The sequence below is a fragment of the Bubalus bubalis genome, chromosome 2 (genome assembly GCF_019923935.1).
Source record: "Bubalus bubalis isolate 160015118507 breed Murrah chromosome 2, NDDB_SH_1, whole genome shotgun sequence".
NCBI lineage: Eukaryota > Metazoa > Chordata > Mammalia > Artiodactyla > Bovidae > Bubalus > Bubalus bubalis.
In genome coordinates this window covers 76,274,328-76,296,643 of record NC_059158.1, presented here as the reverse complement: position 1 = coordinate 76,296,643, position 22,316 = coordinate 76,274,328, and the positions used below count along the sequence as shown (strand labels likewise).

At 39.9% G+C, this 22,316-nt stretch overlaps 1 protein-coding gene across 3 annotated transcripts in view; it reads left to right on the top strand.

Moving 5' to 3' along the window:
- ITGA6 (integrin subunit alpha 6) overlaps positions 1-22,316 on the top strand; it is an 87,611-nt gene that overhangs the window by 44,882 nt on the left and 20,413 nt on the right. For 2 of the 3 annotated variants that reach the window (XM_006070259.4, XM_006070260.4), the window contains exons 5-19: positions 1,180-1,311; positions 4,414-4,624; positions 5,327-5,520; positions 5,663-5,751; positions 6,453-6,571; positions 12,020-12,118; positions 12,371-12,432; positions 17,947-18,107; positions 18,281-18,424; positions 20,811-20,926; positions 21,047-21,236; positions 21,331-21,414; positions 21,511-21,590; positions 21,745-21,822; positions 21,910-22,012. In XM_006070259.4, coding sequence (XP_006070321.1) covers positions 1,180-1,311; positions 4,414-4,624; positions 5,327-5,520; positions 5,663-5,751; positions 6,453-6,571; positions 12,020-12,118; positions 12,371-12,432; positions 17,947-18,107; positions 18,281-18,424; positions 20,811-20,926; positions 21,047-21,236; positions 21,331-21,414; positions 21,511-21,590; positions 21,745-21,822; positions 21,910-22,012 — 1,862 coding nt within the window. Of the gene's footprint in view, positions 1-1,179; positions 1,312-3,202; positions 3,320-4,413; positions 4,625-5,326; positions 5,521-5,662; positions 5,752-6,452; positions 6,572-12,019; positions 12,119-12,370; positions 12,433-17,946; positions 18,108-18,280; positions 18,425-20,810; positions 20,927-21,046; positions 21,237-21,330; positions 21,415-21,510; positions 21,591-21,744; positions 21,823-21,909; positions 22,013-22,316 lie in introns of all 3 variants that reach the window. The other variant, XM_044933773.2, reaches the window with a different exon arrangement.

The following is a 22,316-nucleotide window of genomic DNA, read 5'->3' as shown; positions in this document are numbered from 1 at the left end:
ACAGATGAAAAATTAGGAAAATTTGAGATGATCACAGATAACTTGCGGAAAGGTTGTTAAATGATATTGTTTAAATAATCTCGAGATGTAGGTGAAGGGCGTGACATCACATTTTTTGCCTGGAGGAACATGGTCAGTGCCCCCGTAATAAAAGTTCAACTTCTGAAGAAATTAAGCAGGTTTAGAAAACCGCTCTATTATAAAGGACAATTTACCTAATTCTAATTCGTAGTGAAGAGAAATACATCTGATTCAGAAATAAGATTTTGGGGGGGAGAAATTTATTATAATAAATCCTGTGTTCTAACATTTTCTATAGTCAGAAAAATCTTGGGAAAAATTTTAATTGTTCATTCAAAAATTTCGGAGTTTTAATTTCTGTTAGGAATGGTCCTTAAACACCTTCCTGGGTATGTCATTCATAGCAACCTTTGCAATAATTTCCTTAGGCTACCCACCCTCAGCTGAGTCTTCCACATAGCAGCATTTGTTGGGTTATCTTGACCTAATAACACACTGCGTTTAGAAATAGTTTTATTTTAGCACGAGATGCCATACATAGTAAAACAAAATAAAAACACCCACCAATTATGTATGTTTTAATTTATGGGAAATACCTCTTGCCTGCTTTGTAAATGCTGACTTAAAAATGTTACCACTTAAAAAAAATCATATAGTGGACTTACTATGTGAGATCTTCTCTTTTCAATATTAGGTCTGAAAATTTTTTGAAAATTTAAAATCTCTGGTTAAAAATGATTGGAAGAAAATATCAAAATACTAATCTCGCTTTCACACTATAGTAAAGAAGGTAAATTGATTTAGGATTACAGAATATGTAAAATATATCAGGTTCATATAATTAAAGAGTTTTCTGTAGGTTTAGTTAATTAAACATTCCAGTTTCCATCTATAGTTCCATTTTCATGGCATTATAAAGATAATTCATGAAAACACGTGGGCATTTTTTTATTACTAGAACAATTTTGTTTGATGTAAAAATCTATACAAACAGTATTTTTTAACTTTAATAACCTCAAAAGTCATCTTCTGCCTTTTGTTCCTCCAAACTTTTCTTTCTGAACTTAATGATAACATCAGGAATGTTTATTACAACCATCTATTTTATTTTGTTTCATCTTCATTTTTTTTTTCTTTTTTACCATTTCATTCCTTTAGGGATTGTTCGTGTAGAGCAAAAGAATAACACTTTTTTTGACATGAACATCTTTGAAGATGGGCCTTATGAAGTTGGTGGAGAGACTGACCATGATGAAAGCCTAGTTCCTGTTCCGGCTAACAGTTACTTAGGTAGGAACGAGAGTAGGTGACACGCCTGCCTCCTCAGATGCCTCTGTGTGACGCTCCTGTCACGGGACCCTGGACTGCGAGGCTGAGAAAAGGCCAGACTGGGGCTGGGGGCCTGTGGCTGCATTTAGTGGAATTTAAAGCTTGGTGATCCCTGAGGTATTCTGACTGATACTTGGGGTATCTGACCTGAGCTGCCTCAAAGCAGGAGGAAACCTACCGTCTCCTAAAATCTTCTGTCCTGCGTGGAGGTCTGTTTCCTGAGCTAATGTCAGCTTCTGTAACCCGCACCAGGCGGTCCATGCAGCCATGACACCATGCATGGTTGTAAGCAAGAGGCCGAGTTGTCTTCCCTCTCCGTTCAGAGTCTCTTTTTGCAGAGATACTCTTGAAGAGCTACATTTATGAAGTTACTCTTAAGTGGCAGGTCAAGACCTCCAGGTCCATCCTCTGTGACTGCCCCTCTCCAGGGGTTGGCCTTGCTTCTGGATTGTCACAAGGCCCCTGGCGGGTGGCATGGGGGCTTTCCAGCCGAGCCAGAGCCGCACTGCTAAAGCAGCTCCAAGGACACCCAGATTGTGGTCTAAGTGCCAATTCCTTAACTCCTAACGCTTGTTTTCGTTACTAATGGGTGTCCTAAATTATTCATGTGCATTATGGTAATTACACAAAGGCTTTTAAAAGCTTTAATTCTTGGTATGAGTTGACATAAAGAATAATTACTGTGTAATTCTTGGAAAAAAATGTAAAAAATCTACTAAATCTAAATAGTATCCTATTCTTTTTAAAAAATAGAGAAGTACCATATGCTGGAGATCTTACTAGAACAATGGAAGGTTAAAAAGGGGGAAAAAATGGGTGTAGATCTAAAAATAATTCTAAACAAGGTATTAATAAACATATTCTTTAAAAATTGTTCTAATTATATAGATATGTATGAACAATACTGTTAATTAAAAAAAAACTTTTCAGAAACTCCCCCACCTCTAAATTAAAAACTTGATGTGAAGACATAGAATGGAGAAAACTTATACTTACCACTTGTTAAGCACCTACTGTATGCCATAAATCACACACTATTACTACTTTGTAGGTTTTATTTGTTCTTTCCAACTATATTATAAAAAAAGTATTATTTTCCTTTTGCTAATGGGGGAAAAAATCCTGTAACTGAGGGAAATGACTTTCCTAGTCCAAGGTCACACAATTAATACTCCCCCAGCCAAGGGAAGAAATGCTCATGAAAATGATTGGGACAGGATAGGAAGCAGCTGGGTATGTGAATGCTGTCAGTGACTTTGCAGGATAGGAGGGGAACACAGGGCTGAGTTCTTTGCAGGCTCAATTATTAAATAGGATTTTCCAGGGTAAAATTCTTTTCAAGGTAAATATTAATACTATCAATAAACCAATATTTTATTTGAATAAATTTTAACAGACAACCTCTTCAAATGAGTTACTTAGGGATTAGTTTATGCCATATCAATTTAATGGCTCTGGTCAACAAGCCAACACTTTTGTGCGTAAAATAGATGCCCATGGATTTTTATCTTAGTGTCTACTGGAACATGTGAAACTATTAAACTTTTTTTTATTAAACACATTTGCCACTCTCAGAATGGATTTCCTCAAAAGCGGGTACTGGAATCTGGGTGGGGAGAATAGTGTCACATTTCTACTGTCACATTTTGGCTGTCTATGCATCTGTCATTTCAAAAAAATCCGCAGGTTTTAGGAGGAAAATGATCTGCATGAGGTTTGGAAGCTGGCAAAGAGGGTGGCTTGCCGGATGCAGCGGTGGCCTCATCATTGCGAGCACGGCAGTAGCCGGCGTGCCTCTTACCAAGCATAATTGCTTTTTCTTCAATCTCCTCCGTCCCGTGCATGTGTACAGGCCTGCTGTTTTTGACCAGCGTTTCCTATACAGATCCCGATCAGTTTGTTTATAAAACACAGCCTCCCAGGGAGCAGCCCGACACATCCCCTGATGTGATGATGAATAGCTACCTAGGTTTGTGACCTGTGAAATGACAAATAAATGGTCTTGGTCATGGTCATTTAAGAATTTTTTTTTTGATCCATACAGAGCATAAATCTTTTTATTTTCTATTTCATTTCAAGTGAAGCACATACAAAAAGCATGCTGCGGTTGAGGCTCTGCAGCCAGAATGGCTTCCAGAGCTGGATTCAATTGTGTCTCCTTTCTAAACTTGTATCCTGTTTTTCAACTCGCTTCACAATTTGAGAACTGCAACAGTAGCGGTGATGCTTTTCATAAATAAAACCCAATTAAAAGGGTGAGCTTATAGTACTCTGCATCTGCCTCGTCTTCACATAGGAAGATTTGCTTAATTTGGACAATTTTGATGTGGACATTTGTGTCTGCTTGCCCTTTAACCTCATACCAACCTCTCAGTTGGTAATCTGACATCCTACCTGATGCTTTATAATGAGGTTTCTAATGTTTTTCTGCCCTCCGAACAAGTGTGTAATTGATACAGATGACAACTTGCTCACCTCTATTGTTTCCGCTAGGTTCTCAAATCTCATCAGTCATGGTTTTGTTTGCATGTTTGTGTCTGAGAACTAAGTTGGCCCTAAGGAGTAAAATGCTGGCTGTGGTATATTAATGTTCGCATTCTTTTATTGCCTGATGACCAAAGAGATTGATGAATATACAAGTTACTAATCACTGCATTATAGCAAGACCCATAGGCACTCAATTATGCTATGTCGGGTTGCATCTTGGTGTACAGGATGTAACTTTCCCTTGATAATTTAGTATCTAGCTTGATCTCCTTTTACAGCAGTTTCAGTATTGGAATGGAGTTTGAACTGATTCTTAAGTAGCATGTATGCTTCATGATTGAAGTTACACAAATGCTAACTAGCACAGGTGCTTTTTTAAAATGCCTTAACAGGGAAATACCTACTATTTTGTGCTTGAGTCAAATCTCTTGGTTCTGTAATTTTTATCATAGATATGATAGCTGGTGGGGAGGGTCAGAAGGAGAGTGGTGGGAAAGGACAGGTAGTGATGAAGTAACCAGTGTTAGATACCTCCTGAAAAACAGAGTTGATAAGTACCATGTTTTGTTTTTCTAGGCTTTTCTTTGGACTCGGGGAAAGGTATTGTTTCCAAAGATGAGATCACTTTTGTATCTGGTGCTCCTCGAGCCAATCATAGTGGAGCTGTGGTTTTGCTTAAGAGAGACCTGAAGTCTGCACACCTTCTCCCTGAGCACATATTTGATGGGGAAGGGCTGGCTTCTTCATTTGGCTATGACGTGGCAGTGGTGGACCTCAACAAAGATGGGTAAGAGCCTCTGAGGTTATTTTACATTTGCAAAGAACTCATTGCTGCTCTGGCTTCTATAGGTGTTGAGAGGAAATACCCTTCCAGGTTAGTTGATGGAAAGAATATTTCTGCTGCAAAATTTTTACCATCCCATCAGTCTTCCTCACTTATATTTTGGTAGCAAACATTCGTTACCCTCCCTAGGATGTAGGATTACATTTTCAGTCTTCAGTTTTTACTGTGTCCTAGGACCATGGGTCTGTGAGAATTAAAATTTAACTTAAAAAAAAAAAAAAGACACCTACTTGGTTCTGTTCTGTGGTTTCTTAAGGGGATTTTGGAGCAGCCAGAATGTCCTCTAGAAAGTAGGGATTGGTGACAAAGTTGATACAAAGGTCTCTGGTTGGTGGTGCCAATCTGGGTCTTTGGTAGAAGGTCAAAGGTGGAAGGGAGTGGAATCTTTACTGGGAGTCTCTCTGCACTATAGATGTAACTTGGAAACTGGCTTCAAGTTCTTACAGTTGATGTTTTCCTTTGGGTGTTATTAGAGGCTACCTAGTTTTTTAAAAAAATACTTCAATTGATGAGATATAAATTCCAGATTTGAGGTCCTTTTTATCATATCTCTGTGTCCTTAGTACCCGTTCACGTGGGATTCTCCCTAAGCTTGCTGGTATTTTGGCCAGTGGTTCACAGTTCTTCCCCTCATTATGTTTTCAGGTGGCAAGATATAGTTATTGGAGCCCCACAGTATTTTGATAGAAGTGGAGAAGTTGGAGGTGCAGCGTATGTCTACATTAACCAGCAAGGCAGATGGAATAATGTCAAGCCGATTCGTCTTAATGGAACCAAAGATTCTATGTTTGGCATTGCGGTCAAAAATATTGGTGATATTAATCAAGATGGCTACCCAGGTAGACAAATAGATTGTGAAATGGTCATGATTTATAGATTATGTGATTGTCTAAAATAGTGAGTGCTCATGACATGTTTTAAAACATTGTATTGGAATGCTTTTAAAATGTGATGTTTGTTAAAACGTGGTGTTGTTAACAGATATTGCGGTTGGAGCACCCTATGATGGTAAGGGGAAGGTTTTTATCTATCATGGATCTGCGAATGGAATAAATACCAAACCAACACAGGTAACCAGATAATTTGGATTTCTATAGTTAAGGTCTCAGTAGTTGTCTTTCCAATGGATTGTTTAGGTTTACGTGAATTATCACACTAATCATGTGTTACTTACAAGTCTAAAATAGTATGAACTTTGGTTTTATAAAAAATGTATTAGAAAATAGCTTGTAAATAGATTTAAATGCAATGAGCTGCTTGTTTTAAACTGTAAAATTTCTTTGGTAAATTAAGACTCAAACTAAGCCAAAGGAAAAGACGGTTCTACCCTGGTAGCATAAAGAGATGGAATGTGATGTATTTCCTTTAGTAGCATATTAAGAAGGGATGAAACTGGACAAACATGAGATGATTGTAATTGCATAGAGAATCAGATACCAAAATCTAAAAATTGCTTTAGAGGAAAATAAGACATTTGGAGGGCAGGAAGAGAAGTTTGGTTTGAAATACACTGATTGACTTAATATGGTACATAAGGTTATCAAAAATTCTCTTTGTCTTTTGAGATACAACATAAATCAGATAACTTTTGCGAAAATAAAATGCATGAAATGTTTGATCATGTGTATGCGTATTTATAATTCAGTTGTGATTTAATATAATTTGTAAGTAAACTCTTTAACTTCAGTTCAAAAGAGACTTATCTTCAAAGCATAAATAAAAGGCTTATTTTAGTAGCCAGGTGTCCGTTCTGATGCCCTATTCCTTTCAGGTTCTTGAGGGTAAATCACCCTTTTTTGGATATTCAATTGCTGGAAACATGGACCTTGATAGAAATTCCTACCCTGATGTTGCTGTTGGTTCCCTCTCAGATTCGGTGACTATTTTCAGGTGTGTAATCTCTTGCTTTAAGCTTGTTTGGTAAATCTGCTTATACTAGAGTTGTTTTTTTTTTGACATTTTGAATTGAAATTTGTAACAACTGTACTTCAAAGGCAAAGTCTTATATGAGTTTTGAATATTTTTTTCTCTTGCGAGTAGTACAACAGTGTAATAAAAAGCTATTTTGTAAAGTCTTTGTATAATTTTGAACTAATTTTTTTAAAAGGTCAGAACTGGTGGAAATTTTTTACCTTTACATTTATAAAAACTGAAACAAAGAATTTGACCATATAAAGAATTTAAAGAAGGAAATGAATGTACTGTATTTTACCATCCATTAAGAAACTCCAAAATTTTGGTTTATATCCTTCTAGGTTTTTTCCTGTGAATATACACGTATGTTTAACAAAATTGAGATTGTAATGTACATATAGTTTTGTAACCTGCTTTTGCTGGTTTGTAATGAATAGTGGCCTTTTTCTGTGAGTGAGTATAATGCATAGTGGGTTATTTCCCTGTCATTGAGTACTTTTCTGAAATGAAGTTAACGGTTGCCTGAGACATCATATGGGTCATGTGTTTATTTAACAACTTTTGGGTTGTTTATTTTGGGTCATAGTTTATTTAACAACTGCCATACTGTCATACCGGAGAAGGCGATGGCACCCTACTCCAGTACTCTTGCCTGGAAAATCCCATGGACGGAGGAGCCTGGTAGGCTGCAGTCCATGGGGTCGTGAAGAGTTGGACACAACTGAACAACTTCACTTTCACTTTTCACTTTCATGCATTGGAGGAGGAAATGGCAACCCACTCTAGTGTTTTTGCCTGGAGAATCCCAGGGATGGGGGAGCCTAGTGGGCTGCCGTCTATTGGGTCGCACAGAGTCGGACACGACTGAAGTGACTTAGCAGCAGCAGCAGCAGCAACATACTGTCATTGGACAGTTAGGTTGCTTTCCAGGTTTGATACACAAAGCTGGTAAGCATCCTTACTTTTCTTCATGTCCTAGATTATTTCCTTAAGATAACTTCCTGAAAGTGAGTTGCAAAGTTGAAGCGCATGTGTGTTTTAGGACTTGTGATTCCTTCAACCAAAATGATCTCCAGAAAGGCTGCAGCGGTTTGCCCATCAGCTGTGTCTCAGTGGCCTTATCCCAACAATTCCATCACTGCTGGAAATTGCCAGGAAAAATTGTGCAAAACATTTTTTTTTTTTTAACTTAAAAAGTAGCACATTCTTTTTTTTTTTTTTTTATAAAAGGTTAATACAGAATTGCAGTTAAGTGCAAGTATTCCAATATTCTTTCCTTCCATCAAACAACTTTTAATAGTTTTGAGTCTCTCTGCACTTCTAGGGTATCATCAAACAGCCATACTGTAAGTGCTCTCCTCTATTCTGGTTTGTAAAAATTAACCTCTTCCATTTTCTCTCCTTGTTAATACAGATATATCAATCTTATTCTTTTTAAAAGCTCAAGGTTATTCCATAATATGCATTTAATGAGTCTTTGGTTGATGGAATTTTTAGATAGTCTGTGACTTTTAGCTATTATAAACAGTGTGTTAGATGGTGTATTGTATATATATCTCCATGTAATGGATTTTTTTTTAAAGAAAAAGTCCTAGAAATAGAATTGCTGGGATCAAGGTTAGCACGTTTTTGTATTCATCATGTGTGTATATGCATACACATGATATATGTGTATGCATATACACTCTGACTCCAACCACATGGACTGCAGCCTGCCAGGCTCCTCTGTCCATGGGATTTCCAAGGCAAGAATACTGGAGTGAGTAGCCATTTCCTCCTCCAGGGGATTTTCCTGACCCAGGGATTGAACTCTCATCTCCTGCATTGGCAGCTGGATGGATTCTTTACCACTGAGCCATCTGGGAAACCCTTACATATACCCACAGAAAAGTTGTAGCAATTTATGTTCATAGCAGCAACCTACCAGAGGGCCCATTTTCTCACACCTTTACTGACACCCAACAGGATGAATCTATTTAATTTTTGCCACCGTGGTGTGATCTCATCTTTTGATTGAATTTGCAGTTCTTTGATCATTGGTGAAAATGAACCATTTGGGTTCATTGGTTTTGTTTGTTTGTTTTTTAAAAAAACGATTTGGCTTTATAGTCATTTTTATCTGAAGAATCTTTTCAAAGAAATGGGCAGCGATGTTCAGTGAAACCCTAAACGAAAAATAATCTGTATGTCATGTGTACACTTGGTACCGTTGTTGCTCTGTATTCTTCTGGAAGGATGCCAAGCATAGATGTAGCCTCTATATCTAAAAGAGTAGACTAACCAAAACCCCTGCAGATAATAAAATGACACCAGGATACTTTTGAAGATAATACTACTTTAAAAAAGACAGAATATACTGTGCATTTATATAATGTTGTATAAAATACTATAGAAAAATAGTCTTCTAGTTAAATGGCAAGATCTATGAAAGTCGTTTTATGAGAAAGCTAAGAACCAGAAGAGACATTATAGATGGCAAAAGTGGGAGACGTGAAAGTAAGTGGAGAAAAATGTATCTGGAATATTAGGCCAAAGGAAGAAGATAAAAAAATAGTTTGAATGTATGTCTGTTACTGCCTTTATATGCCTGTTTCTCTCTGTTCATGTGTTAGGTATTAACCTTAAAATAGTCAACATTTTTAAAAGGTAGAAGAGTATAGTATAACATTCGATTACTTCAGCAGTTTCCATCAAAAAGCAATTTGAACTTCTAGTTTGAGATACATACCTCTGGTGTCAAGAAGACTTGAATTCCTGTAACAAAAGTTGGTTACCAAGACTTTCCCAGGAGATAATGTCTTTAGCCAGTTAAATATTTGTATCTGTATGTAACTGATATTTAATACCCTTACTTTCCTGTCCCCATAAGTAGGTTGACTGTGAATCCTGTATACATGTTCCTTCTTTCCTCATAGATAGCATGAAAATGAATTTCAAAAGCCTTTGCTAATAAGATAACTTTCCTATTTTACAAATAAGAAAAACAGAGGCTCAGGACTTGCCTGTGCTTTTGAGCCTGGATCCTGTGAGAGCAGGGCATGGTACCTAAATCTTCCCAATGTCAGTCTCCACTAAATCATGCTAGTACTATGATACTTAATAAGTAAATGCCAATTAAACACAAGACAGCTGAGCAATAAGATTTGCTTTATGTGTTAAAAGGCATTTTTACGATTCCGTATATAATGTGCTCTGAAAATTGTGTATATTGTATGTTTAAAAACAGGATTTAGGCAGAAGTGTGTGTTAAAATATTTATTTTGAAATGTGTGCAGTACCAAAGCCTTAGTACTATTATATGTAAAACACTCTAGCATCTGTAGCAACTGGTATTTAAAACATTTATGAACTTTTTGCCTTCTAAATATGCTCTCAAACTTTAGAAACATACCTACAGGCATACCTCATTTTATTGCATTGTTTTACTGTACTTCACAGATACTGTGGCAGTTTTTTGTTTGTTTTTTTAAAAAATTGAAGGCTGTGGCAAGGTGTCATTTTCCCAACATGTGTTTACTTCATGTCTCTCTGTCACATTGTGGTAATTCTTGTAACATTTTTCATTTATTATTATAACTTTTTCATTTATTATTACTTTAATTATGGTGATCTTGGATGTTACTGCTATGAATTCCTGAAGGCCCAGATGCTGATCAGCATTTTTTTTTTTAGCAATAAAGTATTTTTTAATTAAGGCAGGTACCTTGTTTAGACATAATTCCCTTGCAACTTACTAGACTACAGTATACTGAAAACGTAATTTATAGGAAACCAGAAAATTCAAGTGACTCCTTTATTGTAGTCTTCGCTTTATTGCTGTGGTCTGCAACCAAACCTGCAGTATCTCCAATGTAAAATAACAATAGAAAGATAAACAATTAAAGGGAAATGAAAAAAATGTGAGCATCATTTGGCTCCTGCATTTTATTGGCTCCTGCCTTCCCCATGAAGGTACTCATGCTCTGTCTGGCCTACAGACAGATTGATTCCAGAAGTTCAGACTGGCTCTTAGGAATTTGGAATACATTTTCCTGTGGAACACTATTCTCCAGAATGGCTGGGTTTACCACAAACCCACCGAAGTCAGTGTGACTGAATCCCTGTGGTAATGGAACCATAGAAGCCATTGTGAGTTCATGTGGGAAGTGCCAGAGGCGAGAGGTGTACCATCTGCCCAGCCCTTTCGCACCCCCAGCCACCACACCCTGGCGCTCCTGTTCCAGTGCTGCAGGGATCAAGCCATACGCCCTTGATGACCCCTTTGGCTGTGGCGGGTAGGGAAGAATATATAAGGGAGAAAGATGATGATTTTACATGGTGAGAAGGGCTAAAGGTGTAGGATTCTGCTGCTTGTGTGTCCGTGAGGTTGGGTTAAGGCAGAGATAGGAAAGGATAAAGGATTCCAGGCTTTGCTTATAGAGATATTGTGGGGGTAGTAAAGTTGTGGTCAGTAACTGGCAAGCACGTGAGGTTGGAGATAGCAGAGTCCCAGGGAGGATAGGAAGCTCGGCTGTTGTAAGATGGGGACCTGTAAGGTCAGGACTTGCCTAGATTACTAAAATGCACATATGTGTAGAAATCCTGGTAGTGAACACCCCAGAATGTTAGATGTATGTTGGTATAACCTTTTTGGAGCTTTTTTTTTTTGGGGGGGGGCAAGATTACCCAGAATAAAAAATGCATATATTGTTTGACTCAGAAATTCTGCTTAAGAATTATCCTACAGATAAACAGATGTATGAACTTAGGACACATATATGTACATAGATGTATATGCAAGGATGTCTGTCAGCTGAAAGCCTTACAGAATTATAAATGTCCACCGATTAAGGGACTGGTTGAATAAATGATGTTCCATTGGTATATGCAGCACCACCAGCTGTGAGAAACAACTAGATTTGTGTGTAGAGATATGAGACGACCTCTGAAATGTGAATGAGAAAAAGCAACATGCAGACCAATAAGCATGAAAAACTCCCACTTAAATGCTTGTTTTATATTTAATTTTAAATAGTATTTTTAACTGAACCAGACTGATATGTCTGGAATGACATGCAAAGCTCCTTGAGAGTTTGGGTGGGGATGAGGCATATTCACCTGAAAACTATGGAACTTTTTACATATTGCCCATATTATTCTTTCAGTTTAAAAACTCCATTAATATTAAGATTATTAATATAAAACAATTTATAATTTTGAATGTGTCACGTTTAAACAGTTTTATAAATATCATGTCATCGTGTTTTATGAAATTATGTCTGTTAACAGCTATTTTCTTTAGCAACGGGGGAGCAGGAATAACATCGGGAAACAGTTTTTCCTGTGGCTTTTAAGATGTAGCATCTGAGGATGCCTGTGTAGTACGTGAGCTCATCTTACATCCAGATAGCAAAAGGCTGAGCTTGTCTTCTCCTTTGTCTTCAGATCCCGGCCTGTGATTAATATTCAGCAAACCATCACAGTAACACCCAACAGAATTGATCTCCGTCAGAAAACGCTCTGTGGGGCGCCTAGTGGGATATGGTGAGCATTTGCACCGTGTCCACTCTTCCCCCACAGTTTCATATCTCTGCTTTATGCTGACCCGGTTGCCCCGAGGAGCCACAGGGAAGATTAAGAGAAATGGGGAAAGGAAAGAGGAATCTTGTCAAGTGGATATATAACATTTTACTCATCAGTCATCCCTGGGGGGATATGAGGATGAGGAACGTGTTGAGATTTTTTTTCCAGGGCAGTAAGGCATTTCTTAATGACTATGTGTTTGATTTTGTACAGCCTCAAGGTTAAGGCCTGTTTTGAATATACTACTAAACCCACCGGTTACAATCCTTCAATAAGTAAGTACCTAGTACTTTTTGTTTGTTTGCTTATCTGAACATCTTTATTTTGCTTAATTTTCTTTAATTGGAGTATGATTTCTTTACAATGTTGTGTTAGGTTCTGCTGTACCACACAGTGAATCAACTGAAATTAGATCTTTTCTGTCTGCCAGGTTGAAAAGTTCTGAATAAATAGCTAGAAGAACAAAACTGTAATGGCCAACATGGGTCCATAAATTCTGATGTAAAGAACTAAGTCTGTCTCTCATCTTCTTTTTAATCAGGAGGGTGAAGCACAAGAGGAAAAAAATGCATTTGGTCCCCATTTGAATTTTCCAGAGCAGATGGTTTAGGGCAGAATGAATGCCTTGGATAAGTACTCATTTGCTGCCACAACCATTTCCTCCATGTCTGTCTCTGAAAAGCAGGGTGGTTTTGTGGTTGTGAGGTGGCGAGTGGTAGTTGTAGAAGAGTGACCGCAGGAGCCCGAGTCCTACTTGAATAAATTGTCAGTTTCTAGTCTCTTCGCTGCTGGGTCCCTTCCCAGAGGCCTCTGTGGTCCAGAACACCCATGCTGTGTCCCTGGGGGTGGGCCCGGGGGGTCCTGAAGACTGGGCTTGAACTCAGAGACTTGGGCTCTGCTCCTGGATCCCGTGCTTCAACACAGAGCTAATCCCATAATGTTTGAGTTTTTATTTTCCTATCAGTTAAAAATAAATGCCTCTGGTGGGAATTAACTACGTAGGATTGTGGCAGAGTTCAGATGAGATAAGGTGGTGAAAGGGCTTCCCTGGTGGCTGAGACAGTAAAGAATCTGCCTGCAATGCAGGAGACCCAGGTTTGATCCCTGGGTTGGGAAGATCCCCTGGAGAAGGGAATCACTACCCATTGCAGTATTCTTACCTGGAGAATTCCATGGACATAGGGGCCTGGCAGGCTACAGTCCATGGGGTTGCAAAGAGTTGGACACGACTGAGTTTCACTTTTTCAAGGTGGTGAAATCAGGTTGTCATTTATAAGGTCTTACTCCACTTCACTTTTTTTTTTAATAAGAAAGACAGGAGTTTTGCCACAGGGTTTGACAAATTTTTAATGATACTCTCACAATAGTGATGATCACCGAGGCCTTCTCTGGTGTGTTTTAGTAGCAGCTGTACCTCTTCAGGAGTAAGCCAGAGTAAAGTTGGGGGCCTAGGAATCTAAAGACATCTTTTCCCCAAAGAGGAAGTGCAGAGCGAAGGTGGTTTCTTTTCTGGGTCAGCCATGGTCCCGGTGGCTAGGTGTACCAGTGCGGCAGAGCCACCAAGGAAACCTTTCTGGAAGGACAGGGCGGTGCTCAAGGTTTTCAGTTTTTACTCCTCTTTGAGATGGAATGAGTTTTCTTAAGGCTTCTCCATGTTACTTTGAGTATATCTTTTCTTTATGAAGAAAAGATGTCCCTTTATGATATCCCAGAACTTCATAAGTAGTCTGCCTTCACCCAATCCATGCTGTCTTAAACCCACTTGGCCTTCATCTTCCCAGATTTTAAACTGTCCTCAGGAGATTTCTTCATCTCCTTCACCTTTTTAGGCCCCTTCTTCTGGGCCGCCTCCCGCTCTATTGTCGCTCCGTGAGCTCTGCAGACCTTGCAGTATGGTGTGCACGTATTAGGACTTTCCACCCCCAGGGGAGCTGTGGCCTTTCGCTTTGCTCTTGAAGTAGCCGGTACTTTACTGAGTAGAGAAAATACTGTTCTTTGTGTGGCTTTCAGCAATAGAACATATTTTATGATTTCTCACAATCTCTCACCCTCTCAGATTTTGTGTTGTTTTTACCCAACTGTGGTCCCTTCCACTTGCCAGCTTGGATCGTGGGGCCTTTTACCATTGTGTCTGGAAGCAGCCTAGAGAGACCTGGAAAGACAGAGATTAGGCAGGGAGAGGGAAAGGAAGCATGTTTTTATTCTATTGGTCATCTTCTCAAACCACAGTGTTTGCCAAAGATGTGAAATCTCATCAGAACATTTCTTGTCTTCCCTCAGATCAATCATTTATACAGAATAAATTACAAACTTCCTTCTAGCATAAATGCTGCCCTTGATGCCATGTATATTAATTTTCTATAACTATCCCTACATTAACCAAGTATTTATGAATAGCCCACTATAGATTGGGCTTCCTTTGTGGCTCAGCTGGTAAAGAATCCACCCACAATGCAGGAGACCTGGGTTCGATCCCTGGGTTGGGAAGATCCCCTGGAGAAGGGAAAGGCTACCCACTCTTGTATTCTGGCCTGGAGAATTCCACGGACTGTTTAGTCCCTGGGTTGCAAAGAGTCGGACACAACTGAGCGACTTTCACTTCACTATAGAAAGAACTTTTTTTCTCTGAAGAAATTGAAAGAGAAATTATTGCCATTGCTTCCACGGTATTGGGAAATTCTAAGTCAAATAAAGCAAAACTTGCACAAAGCTGCACGAGTTAATACATCTAAAACTGTTCCCCATGTCCGAGTGTGTGAGCTTATTGTTCGGCTAGGCTGTTTTAACTCAGCAGTCCTTGGATATAGTGTTCCATACTTACAGATATTTATAATTGAGCCTTAATGACTATTCTACTTGGCTTGCCCCTGCAAAGGTCAGCAAAGGTGGCCAGCAAGGATTTTAAGATGATGTGAACTGTCTGGAGGGTCAGAAAAGGTTGGAGAGGGTTTGGTAGATAAATGGTTTTAATGCCCCCACGCACTCCCCTGCTTTTGGCATGAGGGGCACTCAGCATGTGAGCCTTCGTCTGGTTCATTGTGAAGTTAGCAGGTCACTGATAAATGGATGATGTCAAGGCTCACAGAGGGCCTAAAATGGAGGCACATTCCATTTGGCAGCCATGACATTTAAGAATTCTTCAGATGGACACAGAAATTACTATTGAAACAGTTGTTTCTAAATTTTGGTTTTACATATGGGAACAACCATTGTTTCAGCACAAGGATGACGACTGTATGTGTGTGTGTGCAAATGTGCGTTGGGTGTGTGCTGATGTGTTTGTTCATCTGTTCTACTATCCTGTTTGTGTCAGATGTTGTGCTGTTGCTGGGGAATACAATGGTGAACAGCTGGAGGTGGTCTCTGGAACGGCTTTTCCTGAGAAAGTGATTGGGCATTCATAGTGCAGCAGACTTAAGTGTCGTGCTGCTGCTGCTGAGTCACTTCAGTCGTGTCCGACTCTCTGCGACCCCATAGACGGCAGCCCACCAGGCTCCTCCATCCCTGGGATTCTCCAGGCAAGAATACTGAAGTGGTTTGCCATTGTCTTTTCCAGTGCGTGAAAGTGAAGTTGCTCAGTCGTGCCTGACTATTCGCGACCCCATGGACTGTAGCCCACCAGGCTCCTCCGTCCATGGGGTTCTCCAGGCAAGAGTACTGGAGTGGGGTGCCATTGCCTTCTCCAGTGTAGTGATGAGAGAAATAGAATACTGTCGGACCCTCCAGGAGGGGCCGGGAGAGCTTCCTGGAGGAAGTAGCATCCACATTGAAATCTGAAGGAGGAGTAGAGTTAGTCTGGCAATGAAGGAGAGGTAAAATGAAAAAGAGCGGGGTGGTCCAGCTGGCAGAAGCCTAGGGGAAGTGGGAACCTGCACATCTAAGAGGCTCTATAAGGCAGTTATCTTTTGTGTTTGTTACACAAAAGGAGCTGACTCCATTTCTTGCTATAGGACTCTGGGCCGGTCACCTAGTTCTGTGGGTCTCCAGTTCTTCATGTGTAAGTAGAGGGTATTAGGTGCTTGCAAAAAGGTCCCTTCCAAACTCTAATGTGATTATTAGAACATGGATTCATTTTCTGGAGCAGGTTTTTTCCCTGAGGCTGGCTTCTCTGACCCTGGACACACTGGTTTGCTTTCCCTTCTGATGGTTTTGTTGTTTAGTTGCTAAGTCATAACCTTCTCTTTTGCGACCCCATGGACTGTAGCCCGCCAGGCCAGGCTCCTTTTGTCCATGGGATTTCCCAGGCAAGAATATTAGAGTGGGTCTCCATTTCCTTTTCCATGGGATCTTCCCAACACAGGGATCGAACCTGTGTCACCTGCATTGCAGGTGGATTCTTTACCACTGAGCCACCAGGGAAGCCCCTTCTGATAGTTTTTTGTTGTTGTTCAGTTACTAAGTCAAGTCCAAATCTTTGCAACCCCATGGACTCGAGCATGCCCAGATCCTCTGTCCTCCACTGTCTCCAGCGTTTGCTCAAATTCATGTCCGTTGATTCAGTGTTGCCATTTAACTGTCTCATTATCTGTCGCCCCTTCTCCTACTGCCCTCAGTCTTTGCCAGCATCAAGGTCTTTTGCAGTGAGTTGGCTCTTGGCATCAGGTGGCCAAAGTATTGGAGCTTCAGCTTCAGCATCAGTCCTTCAAGTGGATATTCAGTGTTGATTTCCTTTAGTGTAGACTGGTTTGATAGCCTTGTAGTTGAAGGATGGTTGAAAGTGAAAGTGAAGTTGCTCAGTCGTGTCTGACTCTTTGAGACCCCATGGACTGTAGCCTATCAGGCTCCTCCATCCATGGGATTTTCCAGGGAAGAGTGCTGGAGTGGATTGCCATTTCCTTCTACAGGGGATCTTCCCGACCCAGGGATCAAACCCGGGTCTCCTGCATTGCAGGCAGAAGCTTTACCGTCTGAGCCACCAGGGATGGTTAGTGAGTGATTAATAAATGTAAGTCATTTAAGTATTAAAACATAGCAGCTATATCCAGCGAATTGGCAAAGAATGCATTCTGAAGTTAAGAAATGAGATTTTGATCATCCAAATCGTAGCTTATCTCTGAGCTCTGTTAGTGTAGGTAATCACAAGTAGGATGTGCCCTCTGGGGCTTTGGAAGTGGAAACCTTGATTCTGGGAGTTTTATTAACGGGCAAAGGGGCCCTCTAACCACTGAAAGGAAGTATGTTTTACCTTTAAATTCTTCATCAAGACATCTCCATCTCTAATATGTTTTTCCTTTTTTAGACAATTATTCTTTATGAGCGCTTTAATGTGTATAAGAACCACCTGATGATCTTACTAAATGCAGCCTCGGGTTCAGTAGTCTGGCTGGGCCTGAGGATCTGCATTCCTGACACCATCCAGGAGAAGCTGCTGTTGATCTAGAGGCCTTTTTGGAATTTAAGCAGCAGACTGTTGAAGAGGGAGTCAGTTTAGCTCCTTCGGCAGGGTTGGCTGCCCTCCTGTTTGTTGTAGTCTTGTGAGTTCTTGAAATGCAGTGAAACTGATTCTTAACGCGTCTCTGAGGTTTTGACTTATTCTTGAGCTCCCCCACGTGGCCCAAAGGAAATGTAGCTTTAAAAATTGTTCATAGTAATGGGCAGGAAAGGACAGCTTGATTTGAAGCTTCATAAGTCAGAATGTACATTGCCAGGAAATATGAAAGAAAACCATGGCAATGAGAAAAAATGTTCTAAGAGGAATTAAAATATATCAAAAACGAACTCAGTGTACTTATAGCTGTGTTGTGTATGAGTATGTTTTAAGTTCCTGTGATTTTCTTGATTTCATCTAGCCATTGTGGGCACTCTGGAGGCTGAAAAGGAAAGAAGAAAATCTGGGCTGTCGTCAAGAGTTCAGTTTCGAAACCAAGGTTCTGAGCCCAAATATTCGCAAGAGCTCACTCTGAACAGACAGAAACAGAAGGCATGCATGGAGGAAACCCTCTGGCTCCAGGTGAGGGCCGCAGGCAGATCAGTTCTGCCATGCAGGTACATGGTCACAAGTGTAGATGTGACCTTTTATATAAATACTAGCAACACATTATCCAGGACAAAGGAAAGCATTGTTTTGGAGTTCCCTGGTAGTGTTTATAGCATGCTTCAACTGTGTCTCTGCATTCTTCTCAGGAAAACATCAGAGATAAACTGCGTCCCATTCCCATAACTGCTTCAGTGGAGATCCAGGAGCCAAGCACTCGGAGGCGAGTGAATTCGCTTCCAGAAGTTCTCCCAATTCTAAATTCAAATGAACCCAAGTCTGTTCATACAGATGTAAGTATTTCTGATTTTCATTTTACTAATTGTTTGCCATTTTATTATGCTAAATCAAACATCTCTGAAGGCAATAGACTAGTGACTGATTTGCCCTAAAGGCCATTTCTTTGTATAGTAAATAAGCTTTTTAATATATGTATAATTTGGAGAAAATTTGCATCCCAAGTAAACAATGGATATAGAAACCTACAGAATACAATTTGGAGATGAGAATTGTTTTTCTTAATAATTTCTGGTCATTGAGACTTATTGAGACTATAATTGACAAAACTTATTATTCTCATGAGCTTCCCTGGTGGCTGAGATGGTAAAGAATCCGCCTGCAATGTGGGGAGACCTGGGTTTGATCCCTGGGTTGGGAAGATCCCCTGGAGGAGGGCATGGCAACCTACTCCAGTATTCTTGTCTGGAGAATCCCCATGGACAGAGGAGCCTGGTGGGCTATAGTCCATGGGGTTGCAAAGAGTCAGACACAACTGAAATATATGAGCAATGAAATAGTCAAAATTTAGTGTCTAATGTAGCCTATGTAATCTTAGGAAGTAAAATTTATATGGTGTGCCTTTCTGTATACCTCTTATTGAAGTGATGGGTGTGTGTTTGCTAGGGTTTAGGATGCCTGCATCTGCAGGATTAGGCTGGGGACCGGTGACATCTTGATTTAATGTTTTGTACTTGTCAGAATATAGTTGGTGGTGGAGTGTGCGCTCTGAGGCGCTGGTTCTGGTGGCCCACTGACGAAGCTTTGCATGAACGAGCTAGCTCATGCCTGCACGTGCACATCGCAGTATTTGTTGCCATCACATGTAGTTCCTTACGCGCTTTTCAGTACACTTTCAGCGTCATGTGCGCAGGTCACTAAGTCACGTCCACGGGCTGCAGCCCGTCAGGCTCCTCTGTCTGCCACTGTCTCCCAGAGTTTGCTCAAATTTGTGTCCATTGAGTTGGTGATGCTGTCTAGCCATCTAGTCCTCTGGTGCCCCCTTCTTCTGTTGCCTTCAATCTTTCCCAGCATCGGGGCTTTTTCTAATGAGTCAGCTCTTTGCATCTTCGCATCAGGTGGCCAAAGTATTGGAGTTTCAGCATCAGTCCTTCCAGTGAATATTCAGGGTTGATTTCCTTTAGGATTGGCTGGTTTGATCTCCTTGCTGTCCAAGGGACTCTCAAGAGTCTTCTCCAGCACCACAATTTAAAAGCATCAGTTATTCAGTGCTCAGCCTTCTTTATGATCCAACTGTCACATCAGTACATGACTACTGGAAAAACCATAGCTTTGATTATGTGTACCTTTGTTGGTGGAGTGATGTCTCTGCTTTCTAATACACTGACTAGGTTTGTCATAGCTTTTCTTCCAAGAAGCAAGTGTCTTTTAATTTCATGGCTGCAGTCTCCATCCACAGTGATTTTGGAACCCAAGAAAATAAAATCTGTCAGTGCTTCCACTTTTCCCCCTTCTATTTGCCACGGAGTGATGGGACCAGATGCCATGATCTTAGATTTTTTAAAGTTGAGTTTCAAGCCAACTTTTTCACTCTCCTCTTTCACTGTCATCAAGAGACTCTCTAGTTCCTCTTCACTTGCTATTATTAGAGCAGTATCATCTGCATATCTGAGATTGTTGATATTTCTCCTGACAATCTTGATTCTAGCTTGTAATTCATCCAGCCCGGCATTTCACATGATGCATTCTGCATATAAGTTAAATAAGCAAGCTCACAATATACAGCCTTGTACTTGTCAATGTCACTTATTGTTACATTAATATTTCTTCTGTATATTCCCATATACACAAGCTCCATAGTCATGTTAAACATAAAAATAAACATAAAAAATGGAGCTTTTTTTCTAATTATTTTCCTAATTATTGATTAGTGTGATTATCAAGCATCCCTTAGCATAGTGCAAGATACTCTGCCCTTTGCTTTCCTAACCTTGAACTCTATTTCCCCATCTGTGCAATGGGTCTCTGAACAGTATATGCATCATAGTCCCTTGTGAGGATTGCATGAGTTTAAATACGGAGTCATGTGTTACGTAGTACTGTCATTATTATTGTTAATTCTTACAGTAACCCTGTGTAGCAGGGCGGTGGTATCCCCACGTCTCCTGTGTTGAAACCTGGACTATGAAAGATTAAGTGACTAGCCCAAAGCCACACAGCTGAGCCAGGCTTACTCTTTACTGCCCTACAGCATCTCACTGCCTTGGTCAAAGTGTTCTGAAAACACAGTTTCATTAAAGGACAGAGTGGGCGTTCGATGCAAAGTATGTTTGTAGTTTGAATTCTGCTATGGTAATTGTCACAATGGGAAATGAACTGTATGGAAACAGTCACCTATTTAGAGCCCTAAATGGTGTAAATTACAATTTTGTTTTCCTACAGGTGCACTTCTTAAAAGAGGGATGTGGAGACGACAACATATGTAACAGCAACCTTAAGCTAGAGTATAAATTTTGTACCCGAGAAGGAAATCAGGACAAGTTTTCCTATTTACCAATGTAAGAATTGCGCTGTAGTACTAGCAAGAATGGCTCTGGCTTTGCAGTGACTTTTTGTGAAGGGTTATTGCCAATCTATTGAGACCTTTGTTGTTTTCCTTTTTTTTTTTCTTGTAATAGTCACAAAGGTGTACCAGAACTAGTTCTAAAAGATCAGAAGGACATTGCTTTAGAAATAACAGTGACGAACAGCCCTTCTAACCCAAAGAATCCCACCAAAGATGGTGACGACGCTCACGAAGCTAAACTCATTGCCACTTTTCCAGACACTCTGACTTATTCTGCATATAGAGAACTGAGGGCTTTCCCTGTAAGTATTTTAAGAGACCAGCTCGGAGGGGAAAAAAAAACAACATTGCGTGGTAAGTGAATGTTTTGTAATCTGGTCTGTTTTTCTACTACAGGAGAAGCAGTTGAGTTGTGTTGCCAACCAGAATGGCTCGCAAGCAGACTGTGAGCTTGGGAATCCTTTTAAAAGAAATTCTAGTGTAGGTGATGCCTTTACATACTGTATTTTAATTTTTAAAATACCATTGCAGTGTCAATATGTTCAGCCTATGGTAACAGCTATTTCTGTTTCTTAGGTTACTTTTTATTTGATTTTAAGTACAACTGAGGTCACCTTTGACACCACAGATCTGGATATTAATCTGAAGTTGGAAACGTAAGAGATTCTTTCAACCTTCCATTCAGAATCATTTCGTGAAAACACAGCCAGTCAATGAATTGGCCTTTATCTAACTCATAAAAGGAGTGTAATTTAATGAGAAAACTGACTGTTACAATAAAACCCTATTGTTTCCCTTTCATTTTTTCAGAACAAGCAATCAAGATAATTTGGCTTCAATTACAGCTACAGCAAAAGTGGTTATTGAACTGCTTTTATCCGTCTCCGGGTAAGTGTTTGTGTTTAGCATAACAAATCAGTGTCTGAAAGAACCATTTACAATTCTCACTAAAACTGGTGTTTTTTAATTTAACAGAGTTGCTAAACCTTCCCAGGTGTATTTTGGAGGTACAGTAGTTGGTGAGCAAGCGATGAAGTCTGAAGAGGACGTGGGAAGTTTAATTGAGTACGAGTTCAGGGTAAGTGGTTGCAGTTGGCCCTTCCAGTCTGTGTATCAGAAGCCAACCTATGCTGTGTATGATCTTGAATATGTAGTTTTAATAAGTAACAATAAATAAGCATGATAAAGAGAGCTTGCCAGTTTTTAAACAGCATACTGGCTTAGTGTAAAAGTTGGCTTTCAGAATGGAGAACCACAACTTCATTCAACATAGGACTTTGTTCAGAATCAAATTCAATTTGGTCTTTTTCTTCTTAGGGAGTTTTAATGTATTAATAATAAATGTGGTGTTGAGACAAAGAAATACTCGCTTTTTTTCTCCC